The sequence below is a fragment of the Caloenas nicobarica genome, chromosome 5, assembly GCF_036013445.1.
Source record: "Caloenas nicobarica isolate bCalNic1 chromosome 5, bCalNic1.hap1, whole genome shotgun sequence".
In the NCBI taxonomy this organism is placed as follows: Eukaryota; Metazoa; Chordata; class Aves; order Columbiformes; family Columbidae; genus Caloenas; species Caloenas nicobarica.
The window spans coordinates 31,250,225-31,264,431 of NC_088249.1; the positions used below are offsets into that span (position 1 = coordinate 31,250,225).

Here is a 14,207-nt window from a genome sequence, read left to right on the forward strand (position 1 = left end):
CCCTTGGATTACTGCAGCTTCATTTTGCTCCCCAGCCCTGTCTTCTGGCTCAGGTGGCTGTGTACCTAGAGCACAACTGGTCTTACTTGTTAAAGTCTGAGGCAAAGAAAGCATTAAGTGTCTTCTGTGTCTCTACTGAAACAGGAGATTTGGTATGTCTTGCGATATTCTATTGAGCTAGGCTTTATCTAAAGTTGGATTCATATGGTGGTGCATAAGAGCATTTGCATGAAGAGATAGATGTGCATATACATAGTGAGGTATATTAATTAAATTCCTAGGTTTTGCATTTATTTTGGGTTATTGTCTATGTGGCAGACATTCTAGTTTGATGCTGTAAGTTTCAGTGCACATATGAAACAAAATGGTTTGGGAAAATTTGTGAAATAGGATTTGGATAATATCTCTTGTTCTGGCTTGCCTCTTTTTCGGTAGGGTCTTATCAAATGTAGCTATATACAGTGAGACCTATTGCTTGCAATGTCATTAATCTTGAAGTACTATGTGAAGGTTTTGAAGCTATAAACCATTAACACTTTTTGCCTCAACCAGTTATTGGTAGGGAAACTTTGTATCTTCTCTTAATCCTGAAAGCTTTTACATCACTGAGTACATCTTTGAAATCACACTTTATTTTGCACTGTGTGAACCTCAAGAAAACATCTGAAAACATCTATTCAACAACTGAGTTGCAGAATTAACAGCATCAGATTATTGCAAAGTGGAGAACACTTTCAGTTGGCTGTGACTCAAGTATATCTTTAGCTGACAGTATTTTTGTGTGTTTTCCCAATAAGCTATTTATTGAAAATTCTCTAAGCATGTGAGGGCCTGAGGCTGAAGTTATTTTTGCAAAGACTAAATAGTCTCTACCTCAGGCAGAAGGAGGTCTTTGTGAATTAAACCCATAGTCATTGACAGTGGCCTTGAATTAAAAAACAAAACAAAACAACAACCAAAAAAACGACCAAAAAACCCCCACACCAACCAACCAAACAAAAAAAAAACCAAACCAAACCAAAACCCAAAACCAACAAACATGAAAAACCAAAACAAAAACCCCCCTAAAACTAGTCATAAAGTGCCAGCAGTTCACATGCTAGTATAAGATATACTGCAAATATTTTTTAATACAGGAGAAAACTGGGGTATAGTGAACATCAATGAAAAAAACCCCTTTTCTAAGTAACTAGCAGGTAAATTTAAACTTTTGATTCCTTTTTTTTGTGTTGATATATTTGTTGTTAAAGAATAGGTAACTTACATGGGAAGAGTTATGAAATCACATTTTCAGGAGCTGTGCATTCTTTCTTCCTTTGAAATTGGTCTGGATTTTTCCTTTGAGGCCATTCTTGAAATGCTATTCATTTTTGTAAAGGTGCATGTAATGCTAAAACTTGTCAGAATTTGCATATCTCTGTATTGGTTAACTGAGGTACACTATTACTGAGTATTTTGGCAAAGGATTCTATTTACGTCCCAAAGTAAATAGGTGGTGAATTTGATTTGGACTAATTTGTGCTCTCTCACACCTCCATGAATAAAGCTTTTTTTTTTTTTTTTTTTTTTTTTAAGATAATGGAATATCATAAACATGTGCAACAAAATGTTGAGACTGAAAGTGTTAAGACAAGTACTTTGGTGATAGTATACACACTAAAAATAATGGATCCATGAGTGTTTTGGCTTCATAAGCGGTTTTGACTGGAATTTATCTGTTTTCTAATAGTTCAATTGTGACTAATATCAAATGATCTCACAGGCAGAATTTCTGGCTTCAGTAGTTGAGAACTGAACATGATCTTACTTGTACTAAGAAAGTAGGAATGTGTAAAACAAAACAAAACAAAAATCTGTGGGCTTATGGAAGTCTTAATAATATGGAGATGTGGAATTTAATGTATGTGTATTGGAGCATCATTGTATTTGAACAAGTAAAAGGGGCATTTGGCAGTCTCTACTGGTGGGGCCTGTATACTTACTAACAGAATTCAGTGCAGACCTAATTGGAGTTTATAACTGGGGTGCTGTCTGCATAAAAGGCCTGTTAACATCCCTCTGTAACTGAGTAGTCTCTCCTTCAGTTAGGCTCTTTTATAAGTTGTGGTCAGTGTGAGCTTTCTTTTGCTGGCCATGCCTGAATAAGCAGCTTCCCTCTTCTTCCCTCCCTGTTCTCTACTTTTTTTTTTTTTTTTTCCACTCCTGCCCAAATGCCTGTCCTGAGTTGACTGTGCTGTTTTCTCACAAAACACATTGAGAAACCAACGTGGGTCAAAATTAAGTAGCAGAAAAGAGGAGGTTTAGTTTTGTCTGTTATTAATCCCAATGGTCTCTGACTCTGTGCAGTTGCCCAGTTGGTAATTACAGAGGAGTTGAGGGGATGAGGTGCTAAAGCTGCAAGAAGTGCAGGAGCTGCTTAATCAATTGCTGTCACCAAGATCTGTGCTCCTGAAGGAACAGTCTTACTGAGTGCAAAGCTTTCCGTATCTTCTATAAACGTGACTTCTTGTCTGGCAGCACAGTCGAGATGCTGCTCAGCTCAACCATGGTGTTCCTTCCCTATCTCCGTGCAGTACTCCCCCTGTCCACAAGGGACAGTAGAGTTGCCCTCCAGTTACCTGAGAGGGAATTAATTAAGCTCTTCATGCAACTTGAAGTTACAAGGTGTCCCTCTGAGAAGCTTTTGCATTGTCCTGAAGTGCTAGTGTGGACAGCTTCTACCCAAAATAAGCTAAGCTAGTTTAAGAGAATTTAAGAAGCGTGGAAAACAAATTCAGTGAAAACTCTTAAATACTTGAAAAATTCTGCCCCTGAGTGCATGAAATTATATTCTAAATTCTTTGAATCATTAAAAACGTTATTTCAAGGTCAGAGCTACTAATGCCCATGTAAATTAACTGGACTGTCACATAACTTAGAAGTTTCTAAATTTTTTTTTTTATTATTTATGATTTTATTTTTAGAGAGCAGCAGTCTGCTATATCTGTGATCTACAATGAATGCCAAATCTGCAATCAACAAAGAAATTTTTGCCCCACACGATGAAAGGATGCTGGGAGCCGTCCAAGTGAAAAGAAGAACAAAAAAAAAGATTCCTTTCCTAGCTACTGGGGGTCAGGGTGAATATTTAACATACATCTGCTTGTCAGGTAAGATTAATGATTTTGACATCCAGTTATCTGTTTTGGTTTATCTTTGATTAACTGATTAGATGTTATCCATAGCCATAAGGAGCAGGGTGACTTGAATCTTAATATAACCAGAGAATTATGATGCTTATATCTTAAATCTTGAGAAACCACATGCTCAAGGCTATTAATATTTATACCATATATTAAATTCAACAGGTGGTTTCATTGTTTTAAAAAAGATTAGATGTTCTCTCACAACATAGCTGCACAGTATGAACTAATAGAATATTTGGTAACAGTCTTTGCTTATTGAGGTTGAGATTTTTCTTGAAGGGTTGAACTTTACATTATATTTCCTTTTAATGCACTGAAATATTTTGTTTGAAGTAAATATGCCTTCTTTTTCTTTTCCTATTTGCCTCTGTGTTACCAGCTCAGTGGGTACTTAGATATGCAACCTTCAGCCAGAATATTTTCAGTTCATTGAAAAGAACAGTGGTATTGTGTGTCAATCACCTGCCTTTAAAAGGGATGAAGATGGAAATATTTGAATTGAATGAGAAAAGGACGTGTAAAGGCTTGTTTTGTGAGAGGTCATGGGGAACAGGGAGAAATGATCTATTTGCTGCTAATGTGTTCAGATGAAATTAATTTGAGTTTCTCCAAGGTCAAACCAGCAGTTGTGAGAGTCTGGATTTCAGGAACAGGGTAGGTAGCAGTTGTACAATATTTTGCTTAATATTTTTATTTTTTCTAATAAAAGCGAAAGTACAATTATTTTCTTTTTAAAGTGTATAAATGAAGGCCATTGATCGGGTTACTTGTATTTAACTATGGTATCGTAGGTTTTTTGCTAGCTTTTTTTTTTTGAATACTTTCTGGTTATTGTAGTGAAATTTACCTTAATTAAGACTATGTCTCAAGGCAGTTGGAAAGCAGTTTGTGATCCCTATTTGCCTGTAGTTTATACCTGTTTTCAAACTTAGAGTGGAATTCAGTTGCCTGGAGGTAAGTGTTCCGTGCAGTTTTAGGTTTCCAGCCCTTCCTCTAGAAAGGCAGAAATCCCACATTGTGTCTGTTTCTGTCAGCCGAGTGTATGTGAACATCTTTGGTATCGTAGGGTCACCTAGTTACTCAAGTTTTTAAGCATATCAGTTGCTCCCTTTGAGTGCGTGTATCTAACTGGAAGAACTGCTCTGTGAATCTCAGAACGCTACAGTTATTTTTTTGCCTAAATGAAAGATACTGTTTCATGAACTTTCAATTTTTTTCCTTTTCCACTGAAAACTATGTTGAAACTTTCAAAACATAGGAAGTAAACCCCAGTGACTCTACTACTGGTGTAAGACATCACATACATGCACGCAAAATTTACATTTATTGAATGTTATTCAATGAGACATTATTTGTATGCATATGTGCAAATGCTTATGTTGAAGTATAAACTGCAGAGTATATGCACACACATAATGAGGACCCTGAGACAAAACAGATGACTTCTTATTTGCAGCTAAATGTTCTGCTTGTCATTGTCCCTAGAGACAGAGCTTCAAGGAAGGGCTTAAAAACTGATTCACTTTTGGTTGGGATACTCTTTTTGGATCTAAGGGTTACAGGTTTTAATGCTCTCAGGTTGTAGAGGAAACTGAATCTAGGTCTCCCATCTCTTGAAATCACTAACCTTTTGAAGCAGATCTAAACTCCTCTTCCTTTGGCAGTCAATTTTTTTCAAGAGTCTGTTTTTTTCCCAAGTCATCTCATTTTACAGAACAATCCTGTTCTAGGGCTGTGCAGTAAGTTTTAGAATATTGAGCTGTTTTAACCTTTCCTCATGAATGTGGGTATAAAGATGTGATCTGTGCTTAAAATTTTCTATGGGCTAACTCTATTCAGTAGATTGATTTTAATTATTTATTTTTATTACCATTCAGGGGAACATAGCCCTCCTTCAGCTCCCTCACCTCCATGTTGATGTGTACCAACCAACATGTATTTTAAGAGATTGAATGATCTTAGATGCATCTAATGTCTTTCTGCAACAGAATAACATTATGAGTAAGGAAGAAACAGCAGATGTCCTGACTTCAGCAGAGTTTCTTGATGACAACGAGAAGCATTGAGGATCTAAATAAAATTACTGTATGGTGGGCACTGAAAAGCTGCATAATCTTATTGGAAGAGCCCTCATGCGTGGTTTGCTGTTAGTGGGGTTTTGCAGGGATCTGAGACTAGTTTTATTATGTTTATACTCCATTTTATGGAACATACAGTATGATTGGTAATTTCAGTAAACAACAAGCAACTAGGGAAGGGACTACCTGGTTATGTTCATGTTTGAGGGCAATATTAGAGTTCCAAACACTCTGGTCAGAAAGATGATGCAATTCAATAGGGTCATGTGCAATTAGTTGGGAATAATCAATGGCACAAAACTAAGGGGTGGGGAAAAACTGTTTCTGCCACTGTGGTTAAAGGAAACTGTGACAGTTTTAAACTGTTTTTTGCTATTCTTGACGGCTGTGTAGCAATAACGGTTTTTGTTGCAACAAGAAGTTGTGTTATAAGTTAAGAAAAAGTTTTCCTTTAGTAAGGACAATTGATGTGGAGATGGCAATTCTACTGTGTCCCCAAATGGTCTGAGCTGAACTATATCTTGGGATAACAGAATATACTTGGTGACCTTCTATTTTTCTGTGATTTGGTAGAATCCATGAGACACAATGGTGGCTACCTCTGGATTTTTAGTTCCCATTTCAAGCAACACATGCTTTAATGCTGAGTGTTGCAACATCTCTATTGTAAACACCTTTATCTGCCTTTGACTCTTGTCTCTTTTTCCCAGGTTTGCTATGTATTAGGTAAACGTAGCGACTAGAGTATATTTGTGTTCTTAGATTCTTCGGACTAATTGAATTTGACCTTTGCTAAAAGGAATTTGATAGTTTACTGTTCAGAACTGAATTTGTCAGTTGAAAGAATACACATAGAATCTGACTTGTTAAGGGACTTATAAATATTTGGGTTTATAAAGTATCCTGCCTAGTTGAGTTTCGTTCAAGATAGGGTACAGAAAATTAAACATCAGCCGTTGTGATAGCTACTTTTGTTTACTGCTCAGTCGGTAACTGACAAATTGCACCAATTGTTATAATGGGAGTTAAATGTTTTCCTTTCTGTGTTGAATTGAATATACATTATATTGTAATTGTTGTCTATCTGCATATTTGTAAGCATGGATAGAGATGCCGAGCCCCTAGGCCTCAAAGAGATGGGATAGTGAAGCATTAACAGAACCAATTTTTGAATAGAACAAGATAGGAGCGTAAGGGAGATTCTTCCTTAAAATTTGTATTTGAAGTATGTACTGGATTCTTTTATTTGACAATACTAAATATTGAATTGGTTAGAAGGATATACTCATTAATGCTCTGAAAAGGTGTACCTAAAGCCTGTCATCTGAAACTGGTGACAGGTTAAGGTAAGAAAGCTCTAGCAAGACTGCTTGCTGGACTGGTGGAAACTGGGCAGCTGAGTTACCTGCAGCCTGCTGGCCTGCCAGAGTGGTGGGGCTGGCCAAGTTAGAGCGGCAAGCAGAGCCAAGAGAGATCTTCTGGGAGTTATTTACTTGAACAGCAAGAAAGGAGTAGACAGATGGGAAACACAGAGGTGGGGTAGCTGTAGGCAGAACGGAGAAGATGAAAGCTGGGATTTTTTTTTTTTAAAGTTAGAAGAGAATTTGACACAGAGAAAATACAAGAAATTCAGAGCTGAAAGTGGATATTTAGCACCTCCTCCACACTACCAGACCTAGTGACAGTTATTGGATCAGATCTACGTTTTAATTTTGTCACCATTGTCTTATATAATTGAAACATAGTTGTTTAAAATAGTTTGTAGCCTTATTTAGAATTCTGAATTAAGTATAAATACTTAGAAGGTCATTTCAGAAATACAGGACAGTGGTGATCTCTCCTACTTGCTTGTGCAGTCCTCTGTGTGTGTTATTTCCTTTGACACCCTATCATTATGGTTTTTAAGTAACTTCTGATTTTTAAAAAGGTTTTCAATTTGTTGTAGTGCATTGGAAGTGTTTCAGTTTGTACATGTGGATATGGTGTTGACCTTTCAGGACTAAAAATCTATTGCAGTTGCAGTGAACTGAATGAACCAGATGGTTTCTTTTGAACCTGAATTCCTGTGTGTCACAACACACTCAGTTTAGCTGCACTGCTCTTTCTAGTCCTCCTGCTAGAAAGCCTGGGATTTGACTGTAAAGCTAAAGTTGTTTTAAACTGGGAGTGGAACTTTTTCCTATGTGGTTACAAGTTTTATAGTGTTCTTTCTTTGCAATCTCCAAATTAGATTAACGTATTCTCAGTTCAGGGATTTTTTTTTTTGATGGCTTTTATGCAAAAGTACAATCTCTTAAGAATAGTGCTAGGAAAGCAAAAGGAAATGCAAAGAAATCATAAGAAATAATATACAAAAATAAGATGTACAAGCAGAGGCAGCATGTGAATTTTTCTTCCTCTTTTAACCTTATTGACCATGTCACACCCTTTTTCAAAAGATGGGCATGAAATAGATTAGAATGTTGTTTGTGGTTACCCCAGAAGGTTTTTGGTTTTAACTTCTGTTTCAAAGTATACAGAGAGACCTCCTTAGCTTAAATACTTCTGTGAATATCCTGTGCTCTTACAGCACACTTACTTCAGCAGGTATCTCACCACACCACTTGGTTACACTATCAACACAAGCTTTGTATCCTGCTTTTTGCCTCTATAGCAAATGGTCCTGTGAAGTTGTTGTTCCAAATAAGAATTTGTTGTTTCTCCCATGGTGGCTGCAGATGGAATAGAATATTACCCAAGAATGACCTATATCTCTTATTCCTATAGCTGCCAGAAATTGGCCATAATTTCATGGAGAGTTCAAAGACAGGTTAAGTGGAATTGAGTTTTAGCATGGTAGCTTAACCAAAAATTGGAAAGTAGTGAGAAGGAGCTTCATATCAAAATAATTATGTTTTCTACTAATGTGCTCTCATTTTCCATTTGAGTTTTGCTACTGTACTGAAGATACAATCTCCCAATTTATTTTCTATATTTTCTTGTTGAAAAAAAAACCAAAACAATTGCCTCTCCATAAGGTGTATTGAGGTATTCTATGTGGGTTTTTTTGTGTTTGTGGGGTGGTTTTGTGGTTGGTTGGTTTGTTTTTCGGGGCGGGGGCGGGGGTGCATTTCCCCTTTGTTTAAATGCTGTATGAAGGAATGAGAAAGATACTTGAGTGTTCATGGTCAGACATAGGGCATTCCTTTTGAGTCTGACCCACTTAGATGTCAGGCTCTCTATTGAATGTTTCATTATCTAAGCAAAATAGAACATGATTGACATGAGAAATTCAGTCAGCTCGGAAAAACATGCATCCCAAATGGTGGTCCAGTCTTCTGCAAGCTCTGACCTGAACAGGCATTTGAAGACAGCTGCAGACCAGCTGTAGTACTGTCCATAGCCCCATGGACCCAGGCTGGCACAGCACGGTGAGTTACCTGGGCACAGGTTGGTATGTGCAGTCAGGGGAAGTATCTCTGGTACCTGAATTTAAACACAAGGGCTACTTGTTGCAAATGGTGACTTTAAAGTAAAGACTTGAATTCTGTTCCTCAGAGAAGACTGATGTTAAGTATTCTTATGTCTTGGATAAGTTCTGTGAGTACTAACCATCAGTATAAAAAGAGTGGCTGCCTCAACAGTTCTCTGCTTAACACTTTTGCATTTTGTCCGAAAATACCTGATAACTTTCTGATGTCCAATGGAGAAACTGTTCCAGAATTTGATAGACAGGACTCTGCAACGTAGAAAATAAATGTACTATTACTTCTTCATTGGCTTTTTTTTAAATGTCAGAAAACAGACACATTGGAGACTTTATATTTTTTACTACTGATCCCTCTAAAACTTTGTCATTGTGCAGAGTCAGTGGCTGCTTTTGCTTGCAGCTCTGCACAGGTTTTGAGCAGATTTTGCTTTCATGTTGACTAAGTCAAAGTGATACAATTTGCTAGTGTGGGTGGACTTAAACTGATACAGCATTCTGTGGTTTCCACACATATGTAGGTAGCTTCCAGTTTAATGGCAACTTTGTGTTTATTGCTGGACTCCTGTGGACTGATGCCTCTGCCTTCCTAGTGCCCACGCTGATGTAGATAGTTATGAAGAGTTACATAGCGTGTCACTGGAGACCTTTGGGAAGAAGCTATGTGTCAGGAATGGCATTAAAGGTGACTAGTTTTGCTATTAGGTTAAGATGATGCTCTCAGAGATCATTTGGGTTTACTGCTAAATAGATTATTTTTTAATACATTATTACATTATTTTTATTTTAGAGTAGCTTTTTTTTTTGTTCCACATTCTACTGCTAGATGCCTTTCAATATGCTTTGATATGTGTGTTGGCATATACCTGTGTAAAATGTGATCATACTAAATCCTTCTATTTTTATTCAATCTTCATACAGTAATTGTATTACTACCAGAAAGTAAATACACACACGTATTGTCGGCCTTTATATGCTGTTTCATATATGCTATATCTTGTTTCCACATTTCCATTTTTTTGGGTTTATGTTTTCAGATTAGAAAATCTGCGAAACAATTTTCTGCATGTGTACAGCACACTGGCTGTGTAATACTTAGTTGATAATTGGAGCTTGTAGAAGACATTGGAATACTTAATTTTTGTCCTTCTAGCCATGGTTCAATCTTGAAAAATCAGCTTTCCTCATCTGGGGCAATACTTCATTCACTGAAGAAGCTTTCCAGGAAACCTGCTGAAATATATAAGCTCTGCAGTGAAGTTTAAAGACATATGTGAGAATTCCTTAAAGTGAGTCAGGAGACTGTGGCAAACATTAAAAAGAGTCAAGAACTGTGTCCTTTTTGATATGTATTTTTTTGCCTTGAAACTCTCAATATTTGGAGAGTGGCATAGTTTCATTCCACTTCTTTGCTTTATTTGATCATTCCAATGCTTATCTGTTCTACTTCTGAAAGAGATAATGCCTACTTGGGATTGTGTACATAGCAGATTATTTTCCTTACCACCAAGTGTATTTTAGGCTGGTGCTCATATTTGTTGCTGACCAAGGTTATTTCCAGTGATGATATTGAATTGAAAAATTTCATTAAATGCTATGCAAAAAAACCTCCCATGCTTACTGACGGTAAGGATTACTACTATAAAGGCAATTTCTGCATAACACAAATTCTCAGTTGGAAAACACGTTTAGAGCATCAAATACACAAGACTGATTATGGCCTTTCATGGATGGATAAATTTTTTTCCCCTTACTAACATTGCTTCAGAAGTTACTCTGTGTGGAGTTCAAATCCTTTCTAAAAACCTTAGGATTGAAGCAAATTCAGCACCCCTAACTTGTTTTTATTAGGCTTTCTTTTAACCTTGATTAACCATCCTAGGAGTTTGGAGGAATTCTCTTACATTTACTCTGCCTTTACTTCTCCTTTTGAAATAGCTGCCAAAAAAAAATCATCAAAAGCTTTTGGTTAAAACTTTTAAAATTATTTAAATCTTATTTTTTAAAAAACAAGGAAATAAAAGTTTACATTAATAGAGGCATATTATCATTAACCTTTCTGTGGAGTGAACTAAGGTCCATTACAACCTTGTCATTTTCTGTTCTAAGATAAATAATAAATAAATTTTCAAGAAGTGTTTCAAACCTTGTCTTCTCTACCATGAGCCTCCAAGCGGGCGTATGTGTTGCTCTGGGTTCAGGTGTTAGCTGGGTTTGTGTGTTTTGTTTTAAATAACAATAACAAAAGTTTTTTACTGTGTTTCATGGTGAAAATGCAAATCCTCTTTTACATAAACCAGAGCCTGGAGAAAAAAAAATAAACAGGCTTCTCTTCCTTCCACTTCTTCCAAGGGTAATGTTTGCAACCATCACTGTTTCATCTTCATAATGGCTTCTTTAAGATGAAGGTTTAATCATTCAAGTGCCTGTAGGGCAAATAAATGTCTGGCTCCTTTTGCTGTGAGTTCAACGACCTAAATTCACTGCTTCGGATTGACCATAAAGTTGGGTAAAGGAGAACACTGATATTCTAGCTTAGCATGGCTATGTTCATGTAGTGTACTGTGCATGTCTAAGTAAGCATATATTAAATGTATACATGTGTGTGAAGCTTTCATCTGCTCTTAGCTTCCAGCCCCAGGGCTTGTATAAACTGTGAAAGCAGTTGTTTCCAGTAGTGCTGGTTGATTGTAACTGGCTGTGTGCTCAGATGTCTCTCATGTTGTGGCTTGGGAGACTGACAGCGCAGATAAGGGTAATGCCCATCTCAAAAACAGCTTCCCTGTTGCATTGCAGCTCAGTGAATTTGCCACAATGTTGATGTTTTGGGTGTAGTGCTTGTATGAAATTGTCAAAATATAATTGCCTTCATCAACTTATGCTGGAACAGGTTGCCTGGAGAGGTGGTAAATGCCTCATCCCTGGAAACATTCAAGGTCAGGTTGGATGAGGCTCTAAGCAACCTGATCTAGTTGAAGATCATAGAATCACAGAATGGTTTGTGTTGGAACAGACCTTAAAAATCATCTAGTTGAACTCCCCTACTATGGGCAGGGACACCTTCCACTAGACCAGGTTACTCAAAGCCCCATCCAACCTGGCATTGAACATTTCCAGGAATGGGGCATCTACTGCTGCTTTGGGCAGCCAGTTACAGTGCCCCCTCACGGTGAGGAATTTCTTCCTAATATCTGATTTAAATCTATTCTCTTTCAGTTTAAAGTCACTACGGCTTTTCCTATCACTACATGCCCTTGTAAAAGGTCCCTCTCCAGCTTTCTTGTTAGGTCCCCCTTAGGTACTGGGAGGCTGCTATAAGGTCTCCCTGGAGCCTTATCTTCCCTAGGCTGAACAACTCCAACTCTCAGCCTGTCTTCTTAGGAGGGCTGCTCCAGCCCTCTGATCATCTTTGGGCCTCCTCCAGACTTGCTCCAACAGGTCCATGTCCCTCTTATGTTTGGGGTCCCAGAGATGCATGCATTACTCCAGGTGGGGTCTCTAAAGAGCGGAGTAGAGGGGGAGAATTGTGTCTCTCAACCTGCTGTCAACGCTTCTTTTTACGCAGCCCGGGATATGATTTGCTTTCTGGGCTGCAACTGCACATTGCCAGATCATGCTGAGCTTCCCGTCAACCAACACCCCCAAGTCCTTCTCCTCAGGGCTGCTCTTGATCCATTCTCTGCCTAGCCTGTATTTGTGCTTGGGATTTCCCCAATCACCATGCAGGACCTTGCCCTTGTTGAACTTAATGAGATTTGTATGGGCGCACCTCTCAAGACCATCAGAGTCCCTCTGGATGGCATCCCTTCTCTCCAGTGTGTTGACCACACCACACAGCTTGGTATCATCAGCAAGCTTGCTGAGGGTGCACTCCATCCCACTGTCTATGTCGCTGACAAAGATTTTAAACAGTGCCAGTCCCAATACCAACCCCTGAGGAGCACCACTCGTCACTGCTCTTCACTTGGACATCGAGCCATTGACCACAACTCTTCGAGTGCAACCATCCAACCAATTCCTTAGCCACTGAGTTGTCCATCAGTCAAATACATGTCTCTCCAATTTAGAGACAAGGATGTCATGTGGGACAGTGTCAAGTGCTTTGCACAAGTCTAGGTAGATGATGTTAGTTGCTCTTCCCTTATGCACCAACACTGTAACCCCATCATAGAATTTGTCAGGCATGATTTGACCTTAGTAAAGCCACGTTTACTATCACAAATCATCTCCTTATTTTCCATGTGCCTTAACATAGTTTCCAGGAGCATCTGATCCATGATCTTGCTGGGCACGGAAGTGAGGCCGGCTGGCCTGTAGTTCCCTGGCCTGTCTTTTTTTCACTTTTTAAAAATGGGAGCTGTGTTTCCCCATTTTCCAATCAGTGTGAACCTCACCAGACTGCCACGACATCTTAAATACAATGGGCTTTGCAGCTTCATCCACCAGTTCCCTTGGGACCTGCAGATGCATCTCATCAAGTCCCATAGACTTGTGCACATTCAGGTTCTTTAGATGGTCTCAAAACTGATTTTCTTGTACAGTGGGCGGTTCTTCATTTTCTCAGTCCCTGCCTTTGCCTTCTGTGACTTGGGTCGTGTGGCTGCAGCACTTGCTGGTAAAGACTGAGGGGAGGAAAAAAGTCATTGAGTACCTCAGCCTTAACCATATCCTGGGTAACCAGATCTCAACATTTCCTTCTGGAGGGGGGCCACATTTTCCCTAGTCTTCCTTTTATCACTGACATACCTATAGAAGCTGTCCCAGCTAAAAGGACTAGAAGACGTTTAAAGGTCCCTTCCAACCTGAACAATTCTGTGATTCTGATACTGAATACAGTTCTTAACTAAGCCCCTTTTCCCTTCTTTTTCAGAACATGTTCTGCCTTTGTTAGGTGTTTCTGATATTTTTAACTCCATGGTCCTCAAAAGGAGTTTTAGAAGTCTAAATATCGCTTGCTGTTAATGATAATAAGTGTCCAATTCTGTTTTATAAAAGGTGTTTAAAAATCTGAAGTACTGTAAGGGTTTCTGAAAAACTTTACCAGTGATCAAATCACATAAGTGACAAACTGGTGGCTTTTGGGTGGGAGCCAGATTAACCTTCTGTTCTTCATTATTGATCTTTTTTGTATTTATTTAAAATAGAAGAGGGGAAATTATGAACTTCTTTGGTGAGTAGGCCACATTTATTGATCGTATTCAGAATAATACCCTTAATATACATCGATGCTCTGATTCCTCCTGACTCTGAGTTGTTCACATTAATGTAACTAAAACTTTTTCACAAGAACTTTGTGTAGGAGGGAATCTTGTTACAGCAAAGCTACAGAATTGCGTATTTGAAAGCATATAGTCTGAGATTTTTTTCTTAAAGTAACAAAAGTATGTATGTGTGCTCCCGTGCATCCTCCCAACACACTACTTGCTCTAATTTGTATGCAGCAAATATTTTCTAAATTGCAAGGTGAAGTGTACAGTT

General features: G+C 38.2%; 1 protein-coding gene across 1 annotated transcript in view; it reads left to right on the forward strand.

The window, feature by feature from the left end:
- STXBP6 (syntaxin binding protein 6) overlaps nucleotides 1–14,207 on the forward strand; it is a 208,256-nt gene that overhangs the window by 34,806 nt on the left and 159,243 nt on the right. The window contains exon 2 of the mRNA XM_065635099.1: nucleotides 2,964–3,149. Coding sequence (XP_065491171.1) covers nucleotides 2,996–3,149 — 154 coding nt within the window. The 5' untranslated portion in view covers nucleotides 2,964–2,995. The remainder of the gene's footprint in view (nucleotides 1–2,963; nucleotides 3,150–14,207) is intronic.